This window comes from Ammospiza nelsoni, chromosome 20 (genome assembly GCF_027579445.1).
Source record: "Ammospiza nelsoni isolate bAmmNel1 chromosome 20, bAmmNel1.pri, whole genome shotgun sequence".
Classification (NCBI taxonomy): domain Eukaryota; kingdom Metazoa; phylum Chordata; class Aves; order Passeriformes; family Passerellidae; genus Ammospiza; species Ammospiza nelsoni.
In genome coordinates this window covers 2697190-2716013 of record NC_080652.1, presented here as the reverse complement: position 1 = coordinate 2716013, position 18824 = coordinate 2697190, and the positions used below count along the sequence as shown (strand labels likewise).

At 51.1% G+C, this 18824-nt stretch overlaps 1 protein-coding gene across 1 annotated transcript in view; it reads right to left on the bottom strand.

Moving 5' to 3' along the window:
* LOC132082091 (voltage-dependent N-type calcium channel subunit alpha-1B-like) overlaps positions 1-8170 on the bottom strand; it is a 316197-nt gene extending 308027 nt beyond the window's left edge. Inside the window, exons 1-2 of the mRNA XM_059486140.1 lie at positions 7911-8170; positions 4449-4554 (exon numbers count right to left, since the gene is read on the bottom strand). Coding sequence (XP_059342123.1) covers positions 4449-4554; positions 7911-8170 — 366 coding nt within the window. The remainder of the gene's footprint in view (positions 1-4448; positions 4555-7910) is intronic.
* Between the last annotated feature and the right edge of the window lie 10654 nt (positions 8171-18824).

Genomic DNA, 18824 nt, shown 5'->3' with positions numbered 1-18824 from the left:
TGGGTATTTATTACAAAGAAAAGCTCTCATCTGTAGGGTTGGCAGGGAGTAGCTGGGGAAATAAGAGGCAAAAGAAAGAAGGTCTTTTCTAAAGCCAACCTAAATTTACACTGATTCAGCCCAAGAATCAGGGCAGTGACAACAAAATGAAAAATAAAATTTATGCCCCACTGGGGAGATATATTGTCTTATATATTACAACAGTTCTATTAGCATTACAGGTTGTCTTATATATCCAGAGTTCTGGTGTCTTAGGTTGCCTTATATATCAAGAGCGCAAGGATTCCACAGCACCAGAGTTTCATACCTCCTCAGTGCTTTCTGTAGGTAGCTCCTCTAAGCACTGATGGTCCTTACAGCAGCCATCTGACTCCTTTTATACCACTAGTTCTTATTGGCTACAGGTGTTGCCTGTTATCATCTGGCCTGCTCCTAATCTTTAGTAAATAGGGACCAGCTGCAACTTGTGGGGGATAAAATTACATTCTATATCACCTTCATTTACCCATACTGTGTCCTCCTACAGGGAGAGGTCCTGCAACTGACAAAAAAAAAAAGGATTTGCCTGGCTGTGTGTGATGGAAGGAGGGAAGGACGTGGCTGAATGCCCTGTGCAGCACTGAAATGGCCCTGCCTCAGCTCAGAGTCCCTGCTGGGACACCCTGAAGCCCCTTCAGACCAAAGGCTGTGGCCCTGCTCGGGTTGCAGAAGGGCAGAGCAGGTGATGATGAGGATCCCTGTGCGTACTTGGAAGGAGGGCAGAGAATCTGGGCAGCAGCCAGGGCTGTGCCAGCAAGTTGTTTGCTGTGGACACAGCAGAGCTTGAGGCTGGGCCAAACACACATTTAATCAATATGTTTCTGATCAGAAACAACTTCTCAGTCTGGAAAGTCATTACCATCCCTACTTCATGTCCTAGTGTCTTTCCTTGGCCTTCAGATGTGACAGCCTGGAGAGGTTTGGGTGTGAAAGGCTTTGTTCATGCAAAGGTTAATATGAGCAGCTCACACATTACTGCTCTAAGTGCCTGTGGATGGCAGAAAGCATTCACTCCATTAGTAAATTGCCAGAGCTATCACAGAGCTGAAAATGTGGGAAAAGTGATGTTCTGTCCTCACCTCCAAAACACCCAGGGGAGCCAAACACCCCGAGCCTGCAGTGAATATCCCACAGCCCCTCTGGTGTGGAAGAGATTTTACAGCAACTTCTGAGAGCCAGAGAGAAGTTTGATAAGAGGATCCACATTTACCCCTGAAATAATTTTCTACCAAGGTCATTGACACAAAAACCAAGAAAGAAAGAAGGAGAAATAAGAGAAACCTGCAACTGCCTGTTCCAATGAGCACTTTGTTTGTTTTTGTGACCAATGAGTAAAGTGTAAACTGATGAGTTTGTGAGAATTTATAAAAAATATGCAGGCTAGAATAAAAACAGTTTGAAAATTGAGTGTGTTGCTTTGTGTTGTCTCTGTCTCAACTACGACACTGGTACCTTCCAACAGGGCCTGCCCCAGGGCAGGGCAGAAAAGAGATTTCCTGTTCTGCAAGTTCTGGAATCATCACTGTCCTTCTGGGAGAGGTCTCCTGAGCTCCTCATGGGAAACTGAGCAATCAGGAAGGAGACAGGGAGGGAAGGAGGTCTTGGTGTGGACAGCCAAGAGCCTCGTGAGCAAGGTACCTGTGAGGCCACTGGGGGCTGGGATGGGAAGTTCCCATTCCCTCATTTGGAGCTCCATCAATCACCCCTGTGTGTAAAAACAATGCAAGATTCTTTGGGATAGATAGAGGGAGGCTGACTGGGTGGAGATGGACAGGAGCAAAGCTGCTCCACTGGACAATTCCTGGTGGGAGGGAAACATTCCCAGCATCCAGAGCATGTGAGACTTCCAGCTCAGAGCAGGAAAGAGCCTCGGGGTAGGTCAGTCTGCTGCTGGTAGGGGAATGAGTTTTTTCCTTGTTTGATGATCGACGACCTGGGCCAGTCCCCCAGTTCACCACTAAATGCTCTGATCACCATGCTGGAGCTTCCTCAGAGCCCTGATTTTGACCAGAATTTCGAGCCCAGAGCCAAATAATGCTTTTCTGTGCATTTTGAGAGTTCTCCTAAGCCAGACACTCCAAATCTTGGAGTACTGCATGTACTGAGACCTGTGCTCAGTTAACCCTGTCTGACAATAACAGGAGCACAGAAAACAGCCCAGTGGGATTGCACTGCAGGATCATTTCCTGGGTCTTGGGGAGATAAATAGAGGGAAAATTTCATTAAAAGACAAAAATAATTAAAATGTTTGCATGGGCTCCTCCCATTTTTCCTCAGCTTTAACAAACAATCTTTTTTTTTTTTCTTTGTTTCTGTGGAACAAATTATCTAGGCAACTTCAGTTTTCTTTCAACAACTCTGCCAATATCTCCCAGTCAGAAAAGGCTTGTGATGTGTTCCTCATATCCTCAATATCTGATTAACTCTTCACTGATGATCTCAAATTTGGAGATTTTAATGAAACCATATCCATTAACCATTGCCCAAAAAAAGACCAATTCCATTCCTGCTAAAGACAGCAATAAAGCACCTGCTGTTCTGCATGGACTTGGAATTTGCCTGAACAAACCTGAAAATGTATGGGAAATGTATGTGAAATATGTGGGAATGTTTCCCCACTGTGGTTTAACACAGATTTGTAATGTTTCTGATGAAACAACTTCCAGTTTATAGAAGTAACAGGAGAATTCCAAAGAGGTTTCACTTTGAAAACTAGAAGACAGTTTTTCTTGCTCACAATGCTTATTCTTTCCAGCTTATGTTGAAAATAAAAAGTATTTCATGACTTGTAAAGATTCTAAGTGCTACTCTATGAAAAATCACTTTGTACTTCAGAGTTCCAAATGTGCTGTAGTTAAAATGGCTTCAGGATATCTGGATCAAACATAACAGTGCTTGGGACAGAGATGAGGGGTTAATTCTTCCTTCCTCTCTGAGGCAGAGCCAACAGGGCAGAGATTGTGCATTTAACTCACTCAGCTCTCTCGCACTGCTCGGTGGCAATGCCAGTGCCCCCCTTTGGAATGATTTAGGCAGGATCTGAAGATGTGAGTGCTGTAAAATGGAATTAATACACTGGGAAAAGGACAATAAAATGCCTCTAGGATGCCCTTATAAATCGAGGGATACAGAGAAACATAAAACCAACATGAACCAAAGGATTGCCAGGCCAGAACATCCCTGAAACTGCTTTTCCTTTTGTTTATATCCATGGAAGGCACTTTCCCAGCTCAGTCCTGGCTCTAAACCTGTGCTTTGCTCACACCCCCAGGCTGGCCTTGCCAACCAACCCCAAAGCACACAAAGACAGGTTTAATGGCAGAAAGATCTACATACAATCATTGATTTATTTTATCCTCATGTCTTCTTAATTAAAAATAATTACAACAGAGAGAAGAAAAAAGCCCTGTGCAGGAGGGCAGCCAGCAGGAGTGGATCCATTTCCAAACCAGCACCAAACTCTGACCCTGACTCTCCAGATTCCTCACTAACACACTTTTTCCTGCTTCTGGATAATGAGATTCTGAGAGTTGCCCACTGGCATGGGCCATCCTTGGGAACTGCAGCAAGCACTATTCAGAGGCTCTCGTTTCTGGCAGCAAGCCTAATGTTATCTTTGTTTGCATAATATAGCATCTACATGGAAAACACATATGGATCCCTATTTCCCCATCCTTTGAACATGCAGGATGAATGCATTTAGGCATGCAAGACGTTCCAGATCATTAAAAGTAGAGGAGAGTAAAAGGAGAAAAATCAAACCACGAATTACACAGTTTTCCTACAGTGATGATAAATGAGAGAATTATTTTGAAGCTATTCTTCTATTTTTTTTTTTGAAATAAGGTAATTGGACTCATTACCATAAAGCCTGCGGGTAAATTATTTTTCTCTGTAAGCTGGTTGCTTTTTTTTTTTTTTTGGAAAGGAAGTGTAATCATCTGAACACAAAGTTTTCTTTGAAGGATGTGTGCTGTGGCAGGAAGAGACACACAAATCCTAAAAGGTTACTCTGTTCTACCACTCCCTGGGAAAATTAAAATTACACAGAAGTTCATTTGATTCCAAAGATAATTCTAAGCATTCCTCAACTCCTTCCTGTCCTGGTTTAGGGGCTACCTAAGTGTGAAGCCCTTCTGATCATAAGACAAGGTCCAGCTCTCTCCCGTGGCTGGGCAGGGCTGGCTGGAGTGATGAAGCATTCTTTTGCAGATGGGATTGGGAGGGGACAGTTATCCTTGCTGTGACAGATTTTTTTCTGATTGTCAGATCAGTGCCTGTCTGTTTACGTGTGGATCTTTAAAACAGATCCAAACACTAGATCCAAACACTTCCAACACCCAGTGGCCGACTGCTTTTTTATATTAGACCGGGAAAATAAAAAAAGAAAATGAATGAATGCAACTCACCAATCTCTCTGACATCGGTGTCTTGTCTCCATCCGGCAAATGTTGTTCCAGAGCCAGCACAATACAATTGGCTATGATTGTAGCTAAAATCATGTATTCAAATGGAGTGGGGACCAGAAGTTAAAGAAGACACTGGACAATACGAGAAGAACCCCATCCAAATCCTGTTTCTACCCACAGACTTGCATTAATTGAGCATTCTAAGGTTTCTCATATTTTTTTAAGCCATTTGGTTTCCTTGACCTCCTCAGTTCTTTCTGGAGTATGCCTGGAAGAGAAGTAGGAAATTGGCACTTCTCTAAGAGAGTTAGAGACTCACACACAATCTGATCTGCTCAAGGAATCTGGGAGCAAGAAAGCGAAAGGTCCAAAGGAAATAAAAAACTATTAATATGTACTGATTTTCAAAGAGATTGATAAACTAAATTGCCTCCAAATAGATTATACAACTAAACACCATCTGCTGAATTTTTCTTCAGTAACATTTAAACTTCAGCACACAGTGCAAATAAGTGATGGGCACAAAAAGTTCAATTTAGAGTACCTACCCAGGTTTAAAACATGGATTGCAGCTCGACTGCAATGCCCACTCTCAGTGAGAATAAAACCCTCAGTGCCCTTTGCGGATGTAGGAGGGAAGTGGGGAGGGAAAAGAATCCAAATCCAGCAGCAGATCCCCCTTGCCTTTTACCACCGTCTCCCACCCTGAGCTGTGCCGAGCCCCAGCTCTGCCAGGGTGGAGCCGTGCTACGGGCAGCAGTGGGGCTGAGGGCAGGAGATGGCTCTGCTCAGCATCACGGGGAGATGGAACCAGAGCGTGGAGAGATGGAACCAGGACCACGGGGAGATGGACCCAGAGCATGGGGAGACGGAACCAGAGCATGGGGAGACGGAACCAGAGCATAGGGATGGCTCCGCTCAGCACTGTGGGGAGATGGACCTAGAGCATGGAGAGATGGAACCAACACCATGGGGAGATGGACCCAGCACGACAGGGAGATGGAATCAGCACCGCGGGGAGACAGACCAATACCATGAGGAGATGGAACCAGGCCACTGAAAGCTGGGCTCAGTATCATGGAGAGATGGACCCAGCACCATGGAGAGATAGAACCAGACCATGGAGAGATGGACCCAGCACTGTGGAGAAAATGGAACCAGCACCATGGAGAGCTGGGCTCAGCACCATGGGGAGATGGACCGAGGACCACGAAGAGATGGGATCAACACCACGGGGAGATGGACCCAGGATTGTGGAAAGCTGGGCTCAGGACCGTGGAGAGATTGACCCAATACTGCAGAAAGATGGACTCAGCACCATGGACAGATGGGATCAGCACCGTGGGGAGATGGAGCCAGCACCACGGAGAGCTCAGCTCAACACCGTGGAGCGCTCCTGTGAGCGCAGCAGAGAGCTCGGCTCAGCACCAGGGACAGCGCCGAGCCGCGCCGCAGACACAACACCCTGGAGGGCTCCGCTCAATACCCAAAGAGCTCGGTTTGGCAGCGTGGAGAGACTGGTTCAGCATCGCGGGGAGCTCAGCTCAGCACCGTGGTCAGCTCAGCTCAGCACGGGGGCCAGCCTGGCTTCAGAACCGTGGTCAGCACAGCTTAACGCCGTGATAAGCTCATCCTAGCACCGTGGTCAGCTCAGCTCAGCACTGTGGCCAGCCTGGCTTCAGAACTATGATCAGCGTAGCTCAACACCACGGTCAGCTCAGCTTAGCACCACGGTCACCCTGGCTTCAAAAGCATGGTCAGCTCAGCTTAGCACCATGGACAGCCTGGCTTCAAAACCGTGGTCAGCTCAGCTCAACACATTGATAAGCTCATCCCAGCACTGTGCTCAGCTCAGCACCACCATCAGCTCAGCTCAAGCACTATGGTCAGCCTGAATACAGAACCGTGGTCAGCTTGGCTCAGCACCACAGTCAGCTCGGCTCAGCACCATGGCCAGCCTGGTTTCAGAACCGTGGCCAGCCCGGTTTCAGCACCATGGCCAGCCTGGTTTCAGCCTGGTTTCAGCACCGTGGCCAGCGCAATCCAACCCCGCGGACAGCGCCCGGCCCCGCCCGGCCCCGCCGCTCCGGCGCGGGGAAGCTCCGGTGCCTCCGCCGGTCCCGCCGGCTCCGCAGCCCTCGGGGTCCCCTCCCCACATCCCCCGGAAAATGCCGCCGAATAGCCCAAGAGGCAGGGGAGGGAAAGCCTGAGTCTACCCCCGCAGTCAAGGCGATGCTCTGCCTGCCACCGGGGGTTTGGGGCTTGTTTATCCACACTTAAATGCAGGGAAGGAGAAATGGATGAGGAAATGCAGCAATCGCTGGGATTGTATAATATGGACAGAAAGATCAATACGTGTTTGTGTGTGTTCGGAGAGAAGGGAAGTGCATGGACTCCACTGGTGTATTTTTCCTGTTAGCCCCTCAGGAAGTGAAAACTGGGGAAGTCTAAGCAGGAGCTGGCCTGTGTGGCAACTGAAAGTGTTGCTAGGAGGCTGGGAGGAGGCCGTGCTGCTGTTAGCTGAGGATTAATAGGGGTGTGATATGAAATGAAAAGAAAACAACCGGCTCCCCTGAGACCCCCAGTGTAAAGCACTCCTGTACACACACACAAAATCTGCTCCCTGGCAGCCTCAGCCTGCTCCCCTCTGCTCCCAGCTTACAACCATCATTCCGAGCAAAGCCCCCTTCTCACTGCAGCTCACTTGGCCTGGGAGCTGGGTCTCAGACAGAAAGCATCTGCCCCTTTCACAATACAGCAGATGATCCCTCTCCCCACTTACTGCCTCCTTCTGCCACAAGGCTTTGCTAATTTTAATTTTTTTTTTGTGCAGCCTAAGCTTAGGCTATGCACCTAATCGAAGTGCCATGATTCATGTTGATTCAAATGGATTCTGGAGGGGATGTGCTAAAACCGAGCTGCAATGATCGCATTCCTGGGATTTACCTGGGCTCTCAACGTCCCCTACTATCAATGCAGCTTCAATGCTAAGGTGTCACCATTTTTATCCCACATTCCTTCTTCTATTCACAGGAAGACAGAAGAGTTGAAAGGCTCCAAGATGGAAATAAAAATCAGGATTCACGGGCACGAATCTCACAGAACCTGACTTGAATTGTAGGAAATGTCAATCCATGCACCTGTACATCTCACCCCTAAAGACACCCTGACACGGCTTACACACACCCCTGGCATCAAGCACACCAAAAGAACCCTCGGTGCTCCCACAGAAGCAATCCCCTGATTCCCTGATTATTCCCAGATTCCCATTGCCACGGCCGTGCATCATGTCGGGCACACGGCTCCCGGCACACACACCCATGGCACGGCCCGATCCCACCGTCTGCAGCAGCAGCAGCAGACACTCTCCCTGCGCTGCCTGGAGGGGTCTCTACCCCTCAGCCTCCCTCTCCCCCTCCCCACCTTCCCCCCCATGCCCACACAGCCTCCCTGAAAGGATATGGCCACTCTGTTATTCGCTTGGCGTATTTCCGTATAACATTATCTTCACTGAAGATGAAGAGGGATCTGTTGACTGTGAAGCAGTTCTGTTTGACAGGGATGGGGTTGTAGAGAGCCATAGTCCTGGCTCTCTGAGCCATCGACTGTTTATACATCCTTTGGCCGGCTTGGGGGCCACCTTGCCGGCTGCTCCCTCTTCCAGCCCCGGCCGGCCCTCCACCTCCATAGCGGGTTGGCAGATCATCCCCAAACCGAGCCATCCTCGCAGTGCACGGAGCCGGGCGCTACAATCCAAACTGGCAGCCGAGGCGAGAGGAAGACGCATCACAGCGCGCAGCACTTCTCCCTCCGGGGGCTTCAGTTGCGGGATCGGGATCGATCGCGGCAAAAATAGATCGATAGATAATAAAACAAAAAATATCCCTTTTCCTTCCTCCACCCCCTGCGCTTCCCCGCCGCTGTGGCTGCCCGGGGGTAGGAGGAAGGCTCCGGGGCTCCGCTCACCTCCCCGCACAGGTGGCGTCTCTCCGGCCCGACCTCATGGCCGGGGCGGCGCGGGGTGGCCGCGGTGGCCGCGGTCCCTTCGGCCACGGGGCGCTGGGCTGGGAAGGGGCTGCGCTGCTGCCGTGCCCGCCGCGGGAGCGCTCCGCCGTGCCCAGCCCAGCCCGGCACGGCTCCGGCACGGCCCGGCCCCGCCGCATGTGATGCCCGGAGCCAATCGGCCGCCGCGGCTCCGCCCGCTCCAGTCACCGGCACCGGGGGGCGGGCGGCGAAGGAGGAGGGAGGATGGAGCCGGCCCGGCCCGGCCGCCGCCGCCCACCCCGGTAAATACGGCGGAGCCGCGGCCACTCCCCGGGGAAGGAGGGTTCGATCCCCCCCCGCCCCTGCGCAGCGCTCCGCGGGCGCGCACAGCCCCGGCCGGGGGTGCTGCTGCTGCTCCGATGGGTGGGGGGCACAGGCGAGGCAGCCCCCGCGCCTGCGCGCCGCGCCCAGATGTGCGCTGCCCAGATGTGCGCTGCCCAGATGTGCGCTGCCCAGCTGCTGCCCCCACGGGTGTCCCGAGCCGCCGTGCTGGCAGCGCAGCTCCCGTCATCTCGGTGCCCCCAGAACCCCGCAGACCCCCGCAGAACCCTGAGGGTGGGGAGAATCACAGTAAAAACGGGGTTCGGGGCTCGGGGGGTGCCCAGCCGGCAGCCCCCGGGGGCTCGGGGCGGGCACGGGCGGGTGCGGGGCAGGGGATGCGGTGCCCGCAGCGCTCACGGCGCCGGGCACGGGCGGGGATGTGCGGCGCGGGCTGGCTGCGAGCAGAGCTGCGCCCTTGTGCACAACTTACTTTGTTTCTCCTTGGTTTGAATGACTCCTGCGGAGCGCTGGATACCTTTAATCCTGTATTTATGGATGAAATCCTTTAATCCTGTTTATTCCAACACCCTCTGTTGCTCCCCTCCAGCACAAGTCAGAGAGATAACTCCTCCTTGTTCCTGGAGCGCCGCACGGCAACAGACACTGCAGTAGCTGGCGAGGAAATGCTTTTGCATTTTAGGCTAAATTTGGGGTAGAAACTATTAACTTTGAGAAGAGACCCCTCGGAGAAGTCAGGGCTGTCAACAGGGGGACATTTTCACTTCCTCCACAGCAAGGAAAGCCTGGACTCCGCCGCTAATGTGCTTTTTGCCTTAGTCATCCACGCTCAGTGCAAAACCAGCCCACCGACCAGGCAAGCCTGGAGCAATAACATCTGCTGGCTTCAGGAGCCAGTCAGAGGGCTGGCAGCAGCCACAAGTGACACAAATAAGGTCTGGCAAGACGCAAAGGGTGACTCTCCGGAAGGAACCGGCTCCTTGCGCCGGGGCTCGCTGTCGGAAGGGCTCTCGCACACTGCAGCACAGGCAGGAGACGCTCCCGGAGGCGGCACCCGCAGCCGAGGGGAGCCAGGAGCGGCTCTGAGGCACGGAAAGCAGCGAGGGAAGGAGGTGAATCACATCCTGCTGCCTCCAGGGTCGCACGCAGCAGGAACCGGCAGCCCCCGGCACCCACAGGGGTCTGCGAGCCCTGCGGACAGGGCAGAGGGAGCAGCTCCGCTCTGGGGGTTGCCTCGTTGCCTTCCCCTGCTCTCACTGGCAACGCAATAAAAGACATTTTCCCCCTCTCCAGGTCTGGGTAATTTGCAGATTAAGCTGAGTGCTGGAGTCTTTGGGAAAAACTTTGCCCGGAGACAGACGCTGGAGTGGCTCAGCATCCCTGTTCCACTCACAGACCCTGGGCAGAGATTCAAACCAGAGTTTCCTCCGAGGACCTCCACCCCTGAGTACTGCTGAGCTGATCCACACAGATGGGAAAGTTCCCTTATTTTGTGGATGGAGAAGGAGGGTGCAGGGAGCTCTTCTTTATTTAAAATTTTCCCTAAAAACCACTTTTATCCTCACTGCATTGTATCCTATGATGGATTTATCTTTCACCTGAAAGTCAAGTTTCCCCCAGCTGACTTATTTACTCGTTTCATTTTTATTAAACTAATTTACTTACTTAGTGGTTTAATATTTCACTTTTGTGCTTCTGGCCACTACATCTCCTACATCCTTTTTCAGTGGAAAAACCTGACTTTTTCTCAGTGACTACCAGAAGAGGAAATGCCATTTTCAATAACCCCTCACCTCTCCAGATGGAAATCAGTACATGGAGGAAAAAAATACATTGGTTTCCAAAATCTTCATCCTCCTGTGCTTACAGAATCAGGGGGATGGATGACACAACAGCTCTGAAACAGAAAAAAAAAAAAAGAAGAAAATAAAAAAGCTGTTTTTTGCATTGGGTCTTCTTGAGAATCAGGGAAAATCCTGACCTCCACATCCCCTTCTCTCCTCCTACAGCCACCAAACCACCCTGCCTCTCCCAGAACAAGCTCCCCACCACAGCACTGCAGTGAAATCAGCAGCCAGGGCAGTGGGGGTGTTCGTGACAGTGAGAAAATGATGTGAGCGTGTCGTGAGGATGCTCTGTTCAACCAGTTTGCCCTTTCCTCAATCTGCATGCTCAGGGCTTTTTTCCTGGGTTGTTTTTTTTCACACCCTAAGGAAGATCACGCAGACCTTAAGCACTGAAAGCCTTAAAGAAGAGAATGAGATTGCAATTGCAAGGATTATTTGGCTTTGAGAGGGGAAGTGCCAGGATTTAGTTGGGCTTTTTAAGATTAGGAGAAAAGCAGGGGAGTTAAGAGAAAGCAAAAAATTTGGAGCACTGAAACAGGTCAGACATCCATAATCTCCCATTACAGGAGGGCAAAGAGCATTCCATGGAAAATTCTAAAAGCAGACTCGGTCATGAGTGACTCCTCCTCACAAGCCCTGAAGACAGAGGTGAGTAAATCACTCTGCTCTCCAGCACTGCTTAGCAAGGAGCCTTCCTCCTCCCTGAGCAGCTTTGCCAGGCAACCAAGCGTTCCCCTGGACTTTCACTGCCAGCCCAAGCCCGAGGCAGGTGACTGGGCTTAATGGAGCAGCACTTCCATCTGCCAAGGCACAGCCAGGGCAGAGAAAATGGCCCAGAGTGGCTGCAGGGCTCCTGCCAGGGGCCTGGGACACTGGGGCCATGGAGAGCACCCCTGGTCTGTGTGTCTACCCCATCAGGACAGCTCCCAGGAGCTGGATCCATCTCCCAGTCTGGATCCATCTCTGCATCCATCTCTGGAGGGGTTTCTGGGGAAATCACAAAGTGGATTCCCACCTTGCTGTGCTCCAGATGCTTCCAGCATGAGGGACAGTGGCTAAAATTTAGGGACACAGCCCCAACATCCCCCTCTGAGCAGGACAGAGGGGGAACATTTACAAAAACAGCAGCAGGAAAGAAGATTCCTTCCTTCAAGAGGGGAAAGGACTCCCACCATGCCCTGACTTCCCTGGATCCTGCCCTACACCTGGAGTAGCTCAGAGGGAAGGTCAAACCTCTCCAGGTGAGCTCAGAATTTACTTATTTGCTCAGAATGTACAAGGCTGAGGAACAGAGGAGCCTTTTCAATCCCATCTTGTGGCTCTGGATCCAGGGTACTGCCAAGCAGAGCACCTCCCAGGAGCACATTTCCTTTAAAAATAAACAAACAACACACAGACTGCACATCTCCTCAGCCCACGGGAAGGTTCTGAGCTTCAGGCCAAGAAAAGCAGCTTCCCAAGGTGCTCCTGGCCAGGGATTCCTGCTCTCCTCACTCCCATTTTGCACCAGCTGTGCTGGAGGAGAATCCTGCTGCCATGCAGGCAGAGGAAATTGTTAAAGCTGGCACTCAGGTCTGCAGGAGGATGTAGAATGGCTTTATGTAAAACCCATGAGGAAGATGCTCTGATACTTTTTCTCCAGAGTAAGAGAGTGAACAAAGGGAGAAGAGGCCTTTTGAAGATACAGCTCCTCCTATAAAAGTCCTGATCATGGCATTGTTTAGTGTCCCAAACCCCCAGGGCCAATTTGTGGCATTCACATTCTCTGAAAAATCCCTTCACCCAGGGTTTTTCTCCTGGGAAGCTGGGAAGCCTCAGAGAAAAGGAAAACAATTCTGATCTCATTTGCTTCTCCTGTGCTGTGCTCATGTGCAATGTGTTTGGAGATTGTTTACCCACAGGTGATTGTTCCATTGCATTCTGCTGGGAGTTGTTTTCACTCTTTGGCCAATCAGGGCCAAGCTGTGTCAGGACTCTGGAGAGAGTCAGGAGTTTTCATTGTTATCTTTTTAGTATTTAGTAAGCATCCTTTCTGTATTTAGTTAGTTAGTTTAGTATTCTTTACTATAATATAGTATAATATATATAATAGTATATTCTTTAACATAATATGGTATCATAAAATAATAAATTAGCCTTCTGAGAACATTCCTGCCTTCATTGGGACACCCCACAAATGCAATACCAATTACCCTCAGCTGCTGCACAAACGTGGAGCAAGAGAGACCCTGAGCTCATGGCTTGGGGTGGGGGTGCAGCAATCCCACCTCGGCATGAGGGGCTGCACAGACCCCCCCAGGCTGGAACCATCCCCATCCCACAGCTCCACACAGCTCTGCCAGCCCATCACAGACCAAGGGCAGCATTTAAAGGATCAGCTGAAATGGATTTGAGGGAAGGGGAGTGGAGGTAGCCCAGAGCAGGAGCTGGCTGTCCCTGCTCAGCACCTTCCCCACCTTCCCTGGCGAGCCCCAGGGGAGCAGGAGCTGCTCCTGCTGCTCCTCTTGAGCTGAATTCCTTCGTAGGTGGATCACGACTCCAAACCCAGCTGCCAGCTGTGGCAGGAGCCAGCTGAGTTCAGCCCCAGGTAGCTCCACAATGAGGTTTTCAGCTCAGGAAATACTTCAGCAACCAGGATATCTGAACAGCATATATCTGAACAGCACCACACAGGAGAATTCACAGGAAATAAGCAGGAAATCACAGCACAGGGGGACACAAAGCTGCCCATGGGTTGAAGAGAGACAAGACACCTCAGTGGTGCTCAGAGTTCCCTTCTGAGCTCCAGCACCACCAGAACAGGGTTTGCTCTGTGGGGAAAAAAGTATTTGCACACAGACAGTGCCTTTGGCAGGGAACTGTGAGAAGATGAGAGATAAAAGCAACTTAAAAGTATATCAGGCCTCATATTTTTATTTTTCCACAACATTTCTAAGATCATTTCTACCCCATTGGTCTCCAAGACCAGCCAGCAGGGAAAGACAACTTCACACCTTCTCTTCCATTATTTGGACCTCAATTTAACTGAGGACTTGATCACCAGGAGAGGGAGATTTGGGGAGTCTTTGCCTGTCTTTCAGTACATGTCTGTCTGTGGTAAATGATTAGACATCTAATCCTCCTTAAGATTCATGTCTCTCCTCTCCTTAGGCTCTTCTGAACATTTGCCTGGATGCTTCTCAGCATCTCGATGTCAAAACAGCTTTTCAAATCCGACTTTATCTGAGCTTGAGTCGTGTACAGGCTCAGCTCTGCATGAGCTTCACTCTGGCAATCAAAGAGGCAGGAGCATCCTAAGAACTGACAGAGCACCAGGTCCAGATCCGTGGCATTCACATTCTCTGAAAAAATCCCTTCACCCAGGGTTTTTCTCCTGGGAAGCTGGGAAGCCTCAGAGAAAAGGAAAACAATTCTTATCTCATTTGCTTCTCCTGTGCTGTGCTCATGTGGAATGTGTTTGGAGATTGTTCACCCACAGGTGATTGTTCCATTGCATTCTGCTGGGAGTTGTTTTCACTCTTTGGCCAATCAGGGCCAAGCTGTGTCAGGACTCTGGAAAGAGTCAGGAGTTTTCATTATTATCTTTTTAGCATTCAGTAACTATCTTTTCTGTATTCTTTAGTATAGCACAGCATTATTTAATATAATATAGTATAATAAAGTAATAAATTAACCTTGTGAGAACATGGAGTCAGATGCATTGTTCTTCCCTGCCAAGGGCTCGCCATGAATTTACCATACAGATCTGGAGCCAGATGGGCAAAAAAGCCAGAGAAATTTGGGAATTTCACCAGTCACTTGTTCATGCAAGCTGAAGACAAAAACCCAGCCCCTCTGTGCTTGTCCCCCACAGGAGTTTGCTGGACAAAGCTCCCAGTGCATCAGGTGTCAAATCCCACTGCAGCAGGAGTCACACACTGCCTGGGTTATTTTCAGCATTATCATTGATTGAAGACCGAGAGATTTTCATTCTCTCAGTGATGGGCAAGAGAAATTTCTCAGGCATAGATGAGAAATGACCAGCCAGGGAAACAGCTCCATGCTCACAGCTGCCACGTTCTGGGATGAAATGCCCAAAGTGCAGGAGAGCCCAGATTCCTAAAGGTTTCCAAAGGTTTGAAGAACCTGGGGACTGAAGACCACACAAGGAAAGCACCACATTTCAAAGCCTTCTCCTACCTCAGCTGGAGGATGGCTGTTTCTGTGGAATTGAGGGAGAAAATAGAGCTCTGCAGCTGCCATGCAGGTTTCAGCTGCAAAGACGTGGCCAAAATGTGTTTTCAGCATCAGTGATCAGGCTCTGGCTTATGCCACACACCTGAGCGAGGGCGTGGAGGGGGAACAGAGAATCTCTACGGTGTTTTCTTGTACTAAATAAAGGAGCCTTTGCTGTGGAGCTGCTGAAACCAGCTAGCTGGGCAAGCCCAGCTCAGAGGGCATCACCATGGAGCAGGAACAACCTGGAGCAGTGACAGCAGTGATTTCTGCAGCTGCAGCCAGTTCACCTTCATCCTTTGGAAACACCGGTGCAGCTTGGGCCAGGGTGGGTGCACCCACCTCACACAGCACCACCTCTGCAGGAAAACACCACAGGGAAATGTTCCCAGGACTGGCTTTGAAACCATTCCAAATATTCCCATTTTCAAGTTGGTTTGGGCCTTTTTAACCAGGAAAGGGAATAGGGTTTAGTGCCACCTGGTTAGGTGGATCAGTTTCCCATATGGGGTCTTCAGTTCATTATGGCACAACCAAAACTGATCATGCATGCAAAAATGTGGGCAAGACACCCTAAAAATTGGGTCTTTAATTAACTTTTCCTGGATGAGGTTGCAAATACCTTCACTCACATGTGACATACACAGAAGCAAAGCCAGGGCAGTGGTAATTTCTGCCCTTTTCTGCATTAATTGTGATGGCCAGTGTGTTGCTGTTTGTGCTCTTACAGAGCTGAGGTTTGCTGGCCAAGTGCTGAAACCAGGGCCAGGGATCCCCAAGGCTTTGTGATGAGCATTTTAACACCCCAGGCACACAGCCACACCTTCAGCCTTTAAATCACCATTTCCCCCATCTCAAAACAGGCACCAAAATTCCTTCGCTTGTGTTTTCCTGTTTCAGTTACTCCATGATCCTGCGATGTTCTCTCCTCCTCTGCAGAGTGCTCAGCTCAGCGAGGCTTCAAACCCTCCCGGGACCTCCAGTCCACCTAAGACACCGATTCAAGGTCTGATGAAGTGCTCAATGAGCTGCAGTTAATGGGGGAATGCTGTCACTCTGTCTGGGACTGGCTCACGAGCCACGCAGCACACACAGATAATAGGAATCTTTTTTTAAAAAAAGCAATGCCCACTGCACAGCCTTCTAAATCTGAAAGGTTAATGCACACGGAAAGGGAGAAACACAATAAAAAACTCTGCAGCTACAGATTAACCCTCACTTCCTAGAATCTGTTATTGTTGTAAAGACACTGAGAGGCAGGGATAGGAGCTGGCTGCCCTACTTCCACTGCCGTGCACTGGGAGTTGGGGTTTGGCTTTGCTTTTATGCCTTTCAGCCTCTCCCCCATTTGTTTTTTCCAAACCTGCAGTGAAATGCAAACGACAACGACTTTGAGGAGCAGCCTGAAATCTGAATAACATTGACAGGCAGGGACTCCCTTGGGGCAGGTTCGTGCTTCAGAAAGCGGCTCCCCCTACCCAAATCCAGGCAGAAGGAGGAGGAGGGAGCCCAAGGCTGCTCCGGTGGAAGCCCCACATCCATCAGGCTCCGTTTAGCTCGGGTGCTCCTTGTTTGTTCAGCTAATGGTGAAAGTTATGTCCACACTCCCGTCTAAATTAAGTATTCAGCTATTTTACAGACACAGTAAGTCGGTCAGCCTTAGCCTCAGTAATTAGGGCTTACTGTTTAATTAATCTCTTGTGGTCACACAGAGTCTCTATCGCTCTCTCTGTTGGCTCACACGGCACCGAGAGGAGAGGCTGAGGAACAGGAGGAGTTAATCCCTTAAGCTGATCCCACTGCACAGGCGGGAAGGAAAGGGGGAAGGGGAGCTGCTCTGTCTCGCTGATGGCAGAAGATCGGGATTGCGAGGCAAAGAAACCGCTCAGGGTGCCCGGGAGCCGTGTCACACCCGGCCGGGCACAGGGGACAGGGGACAGGGCACAGGGCACAGCCCCGGGGCTGCGGCGGGGAACGAGGGACCTATCCCACCTTGGCTGAACTCGGGGAGATGCTATTCCCCCTGCCCGCAGCCTGCCAGGCTGTGTCCGACAGCTGCAGCCCCAGGGACACCTGAGGAGTGCCACCCCTGGCGGTGCCACCCCTGGCGGTGCCACCCCTGGCAGTGCCACGGAACCAGCGCCAGCTGCAGCCCGAGGCTCAGGCTGGAGCTACAATTTCACTCGATGCCAACGGGAGCGAGTCAGAGCTCCTCAGGAAATAGAATCACTGAAATTTTAGGTTGGAAAATGCCTCTAAAGTCACTGAGTCCACCCAGGACTCCCAAGGCTCTCATGTCCCTAAGTGCCTCATCCACAGGACTTTTGAATGGTGCCTTCACCACCTGCCTGGGCAGCCTATTCCAGTCCTTGACACCCTTCGAGAGAAGCAACTTTCCTTCATATCCAACCTAAACTTCCCCTGGAACAGCTTGAGACCATTTCCTATTTTCTTACCAAGATACCGGCGGGAAGCAGAGCGCAACCAAACACGAACGTGGGAAAGCCCCAAAATCAGCTCCCAGGGTGCCGGAACGGGGGGGAAAGTGTCAATGCACCAAGATCACCGCATTGAAGCGCTAAATTAACAACGTGAGGAATTTATACGAGCTAGAGAACCAGCAGGGAGGGGCTGGAGGGTGCTGATTAGTGTCCATCCCAAATACACAAGCAGGTGATCACTCGCATTTTAAAGCGCTTTTCCCTTTCAGGATGCCAAGGAAGAGATTCTGGAAGCCCAAGAGGTCCCGTGGAGGGGCAGCAGCCCACGCTGCCCTGCGCTGGTGGCCGAGGGACAGAAAGGGACAGAAACCCAGCGAGACCCCGGCTCCTCGAACTGCGCGGAGCTGCTGAGAGAGAACGGGAAAACAACTCTGAGGGAAAATCATCATCCCCACCCTCCGAGACGGGCACTCCTGGGACAGGAACCGCCCTGAGAGCCAGCCCTGGCCGGGGGCAGCGCTGCCCATCCCTGCCCGAGCTCAAGCAGCCCCTGCATCCCGCAGCATCCTCCCCGCAGCCCCGGGAGCGGCGGGAGCCGCCGGCTCTGGAGCCGCCCTGGAGCCGCATCCTCGGGATTTTTCTGGGGCTCCAGCGCCCTCTGCTCCGGCACGGGCAGAACTGAAACTCCGCTCACCCCACTCGGGGCAGTGGGGCAGGGGCTGGGGGTGCCACCCTTCCCTCGGAGCCACCCTGAGTGTCACCTGCGGCTCTGCCCGCGCTCGCCCTGGCACCCAGCAGGGCGGCCTCGTCAAGGAGGAGGGTTTCTGTCTTAGACCTTGAAAGTGCAATCATTTGCAAAGGAAATCGCCAGTGGAAGTGTCCCACGAGGCGGGGGACGGCGGCTCTTTGGGGCACCGGGGGCATCTCCGCTGCCAGCACAGCTCTGGCTCCATCGGGAGCGGGACACGGCCCCGGGAGTGGCGCTGGAGGGAGCGAGGAGCTGCCAGCTCTGCCACCCTGGGCACGGCTCCTCCGGGTGTCCACAGCGGGACTTCCTCCCTTTCTGCCCATTCACCCTGGGCACGGCACACGCGGCTCCTCCGGGCGTTCATAGCGGGATTTCCTCCCTTTCTGCCTGTGGGAACCTACAAAATTAGAGAGTTTTGGGAAAGCTGCAAAAGGCAGCCCCAGAGGCAGTAGAACTGTGATTAGAGCTAAGCAGCAGCCATGAGATAGGTCAGCAGAAAAATTATTTAAACTGTAGAAAAACAAGGACAAATAGAACAATGGCCTGTGTATTAACATTGTCTAGAATAACTCCCTAAGCTACAGGAAAGTTTATGTAGCAAGATATTAGGAAGGTTGAAGCTTAATAATGGAGCTCTGTGTGTTGTGTTTTAAGGCTTACAAGCAGGTATGGTATTGGAAATAAGCAAGCATTGTTTAACTAAAGGTCCGTGTGCTTATAGTGGTTGGATAGAACTACTGTCAGTGTGCGATTGGTCAAAAAACTTCTAAAGTAAATTGTAACATTAATTTCTTAGTCTGCA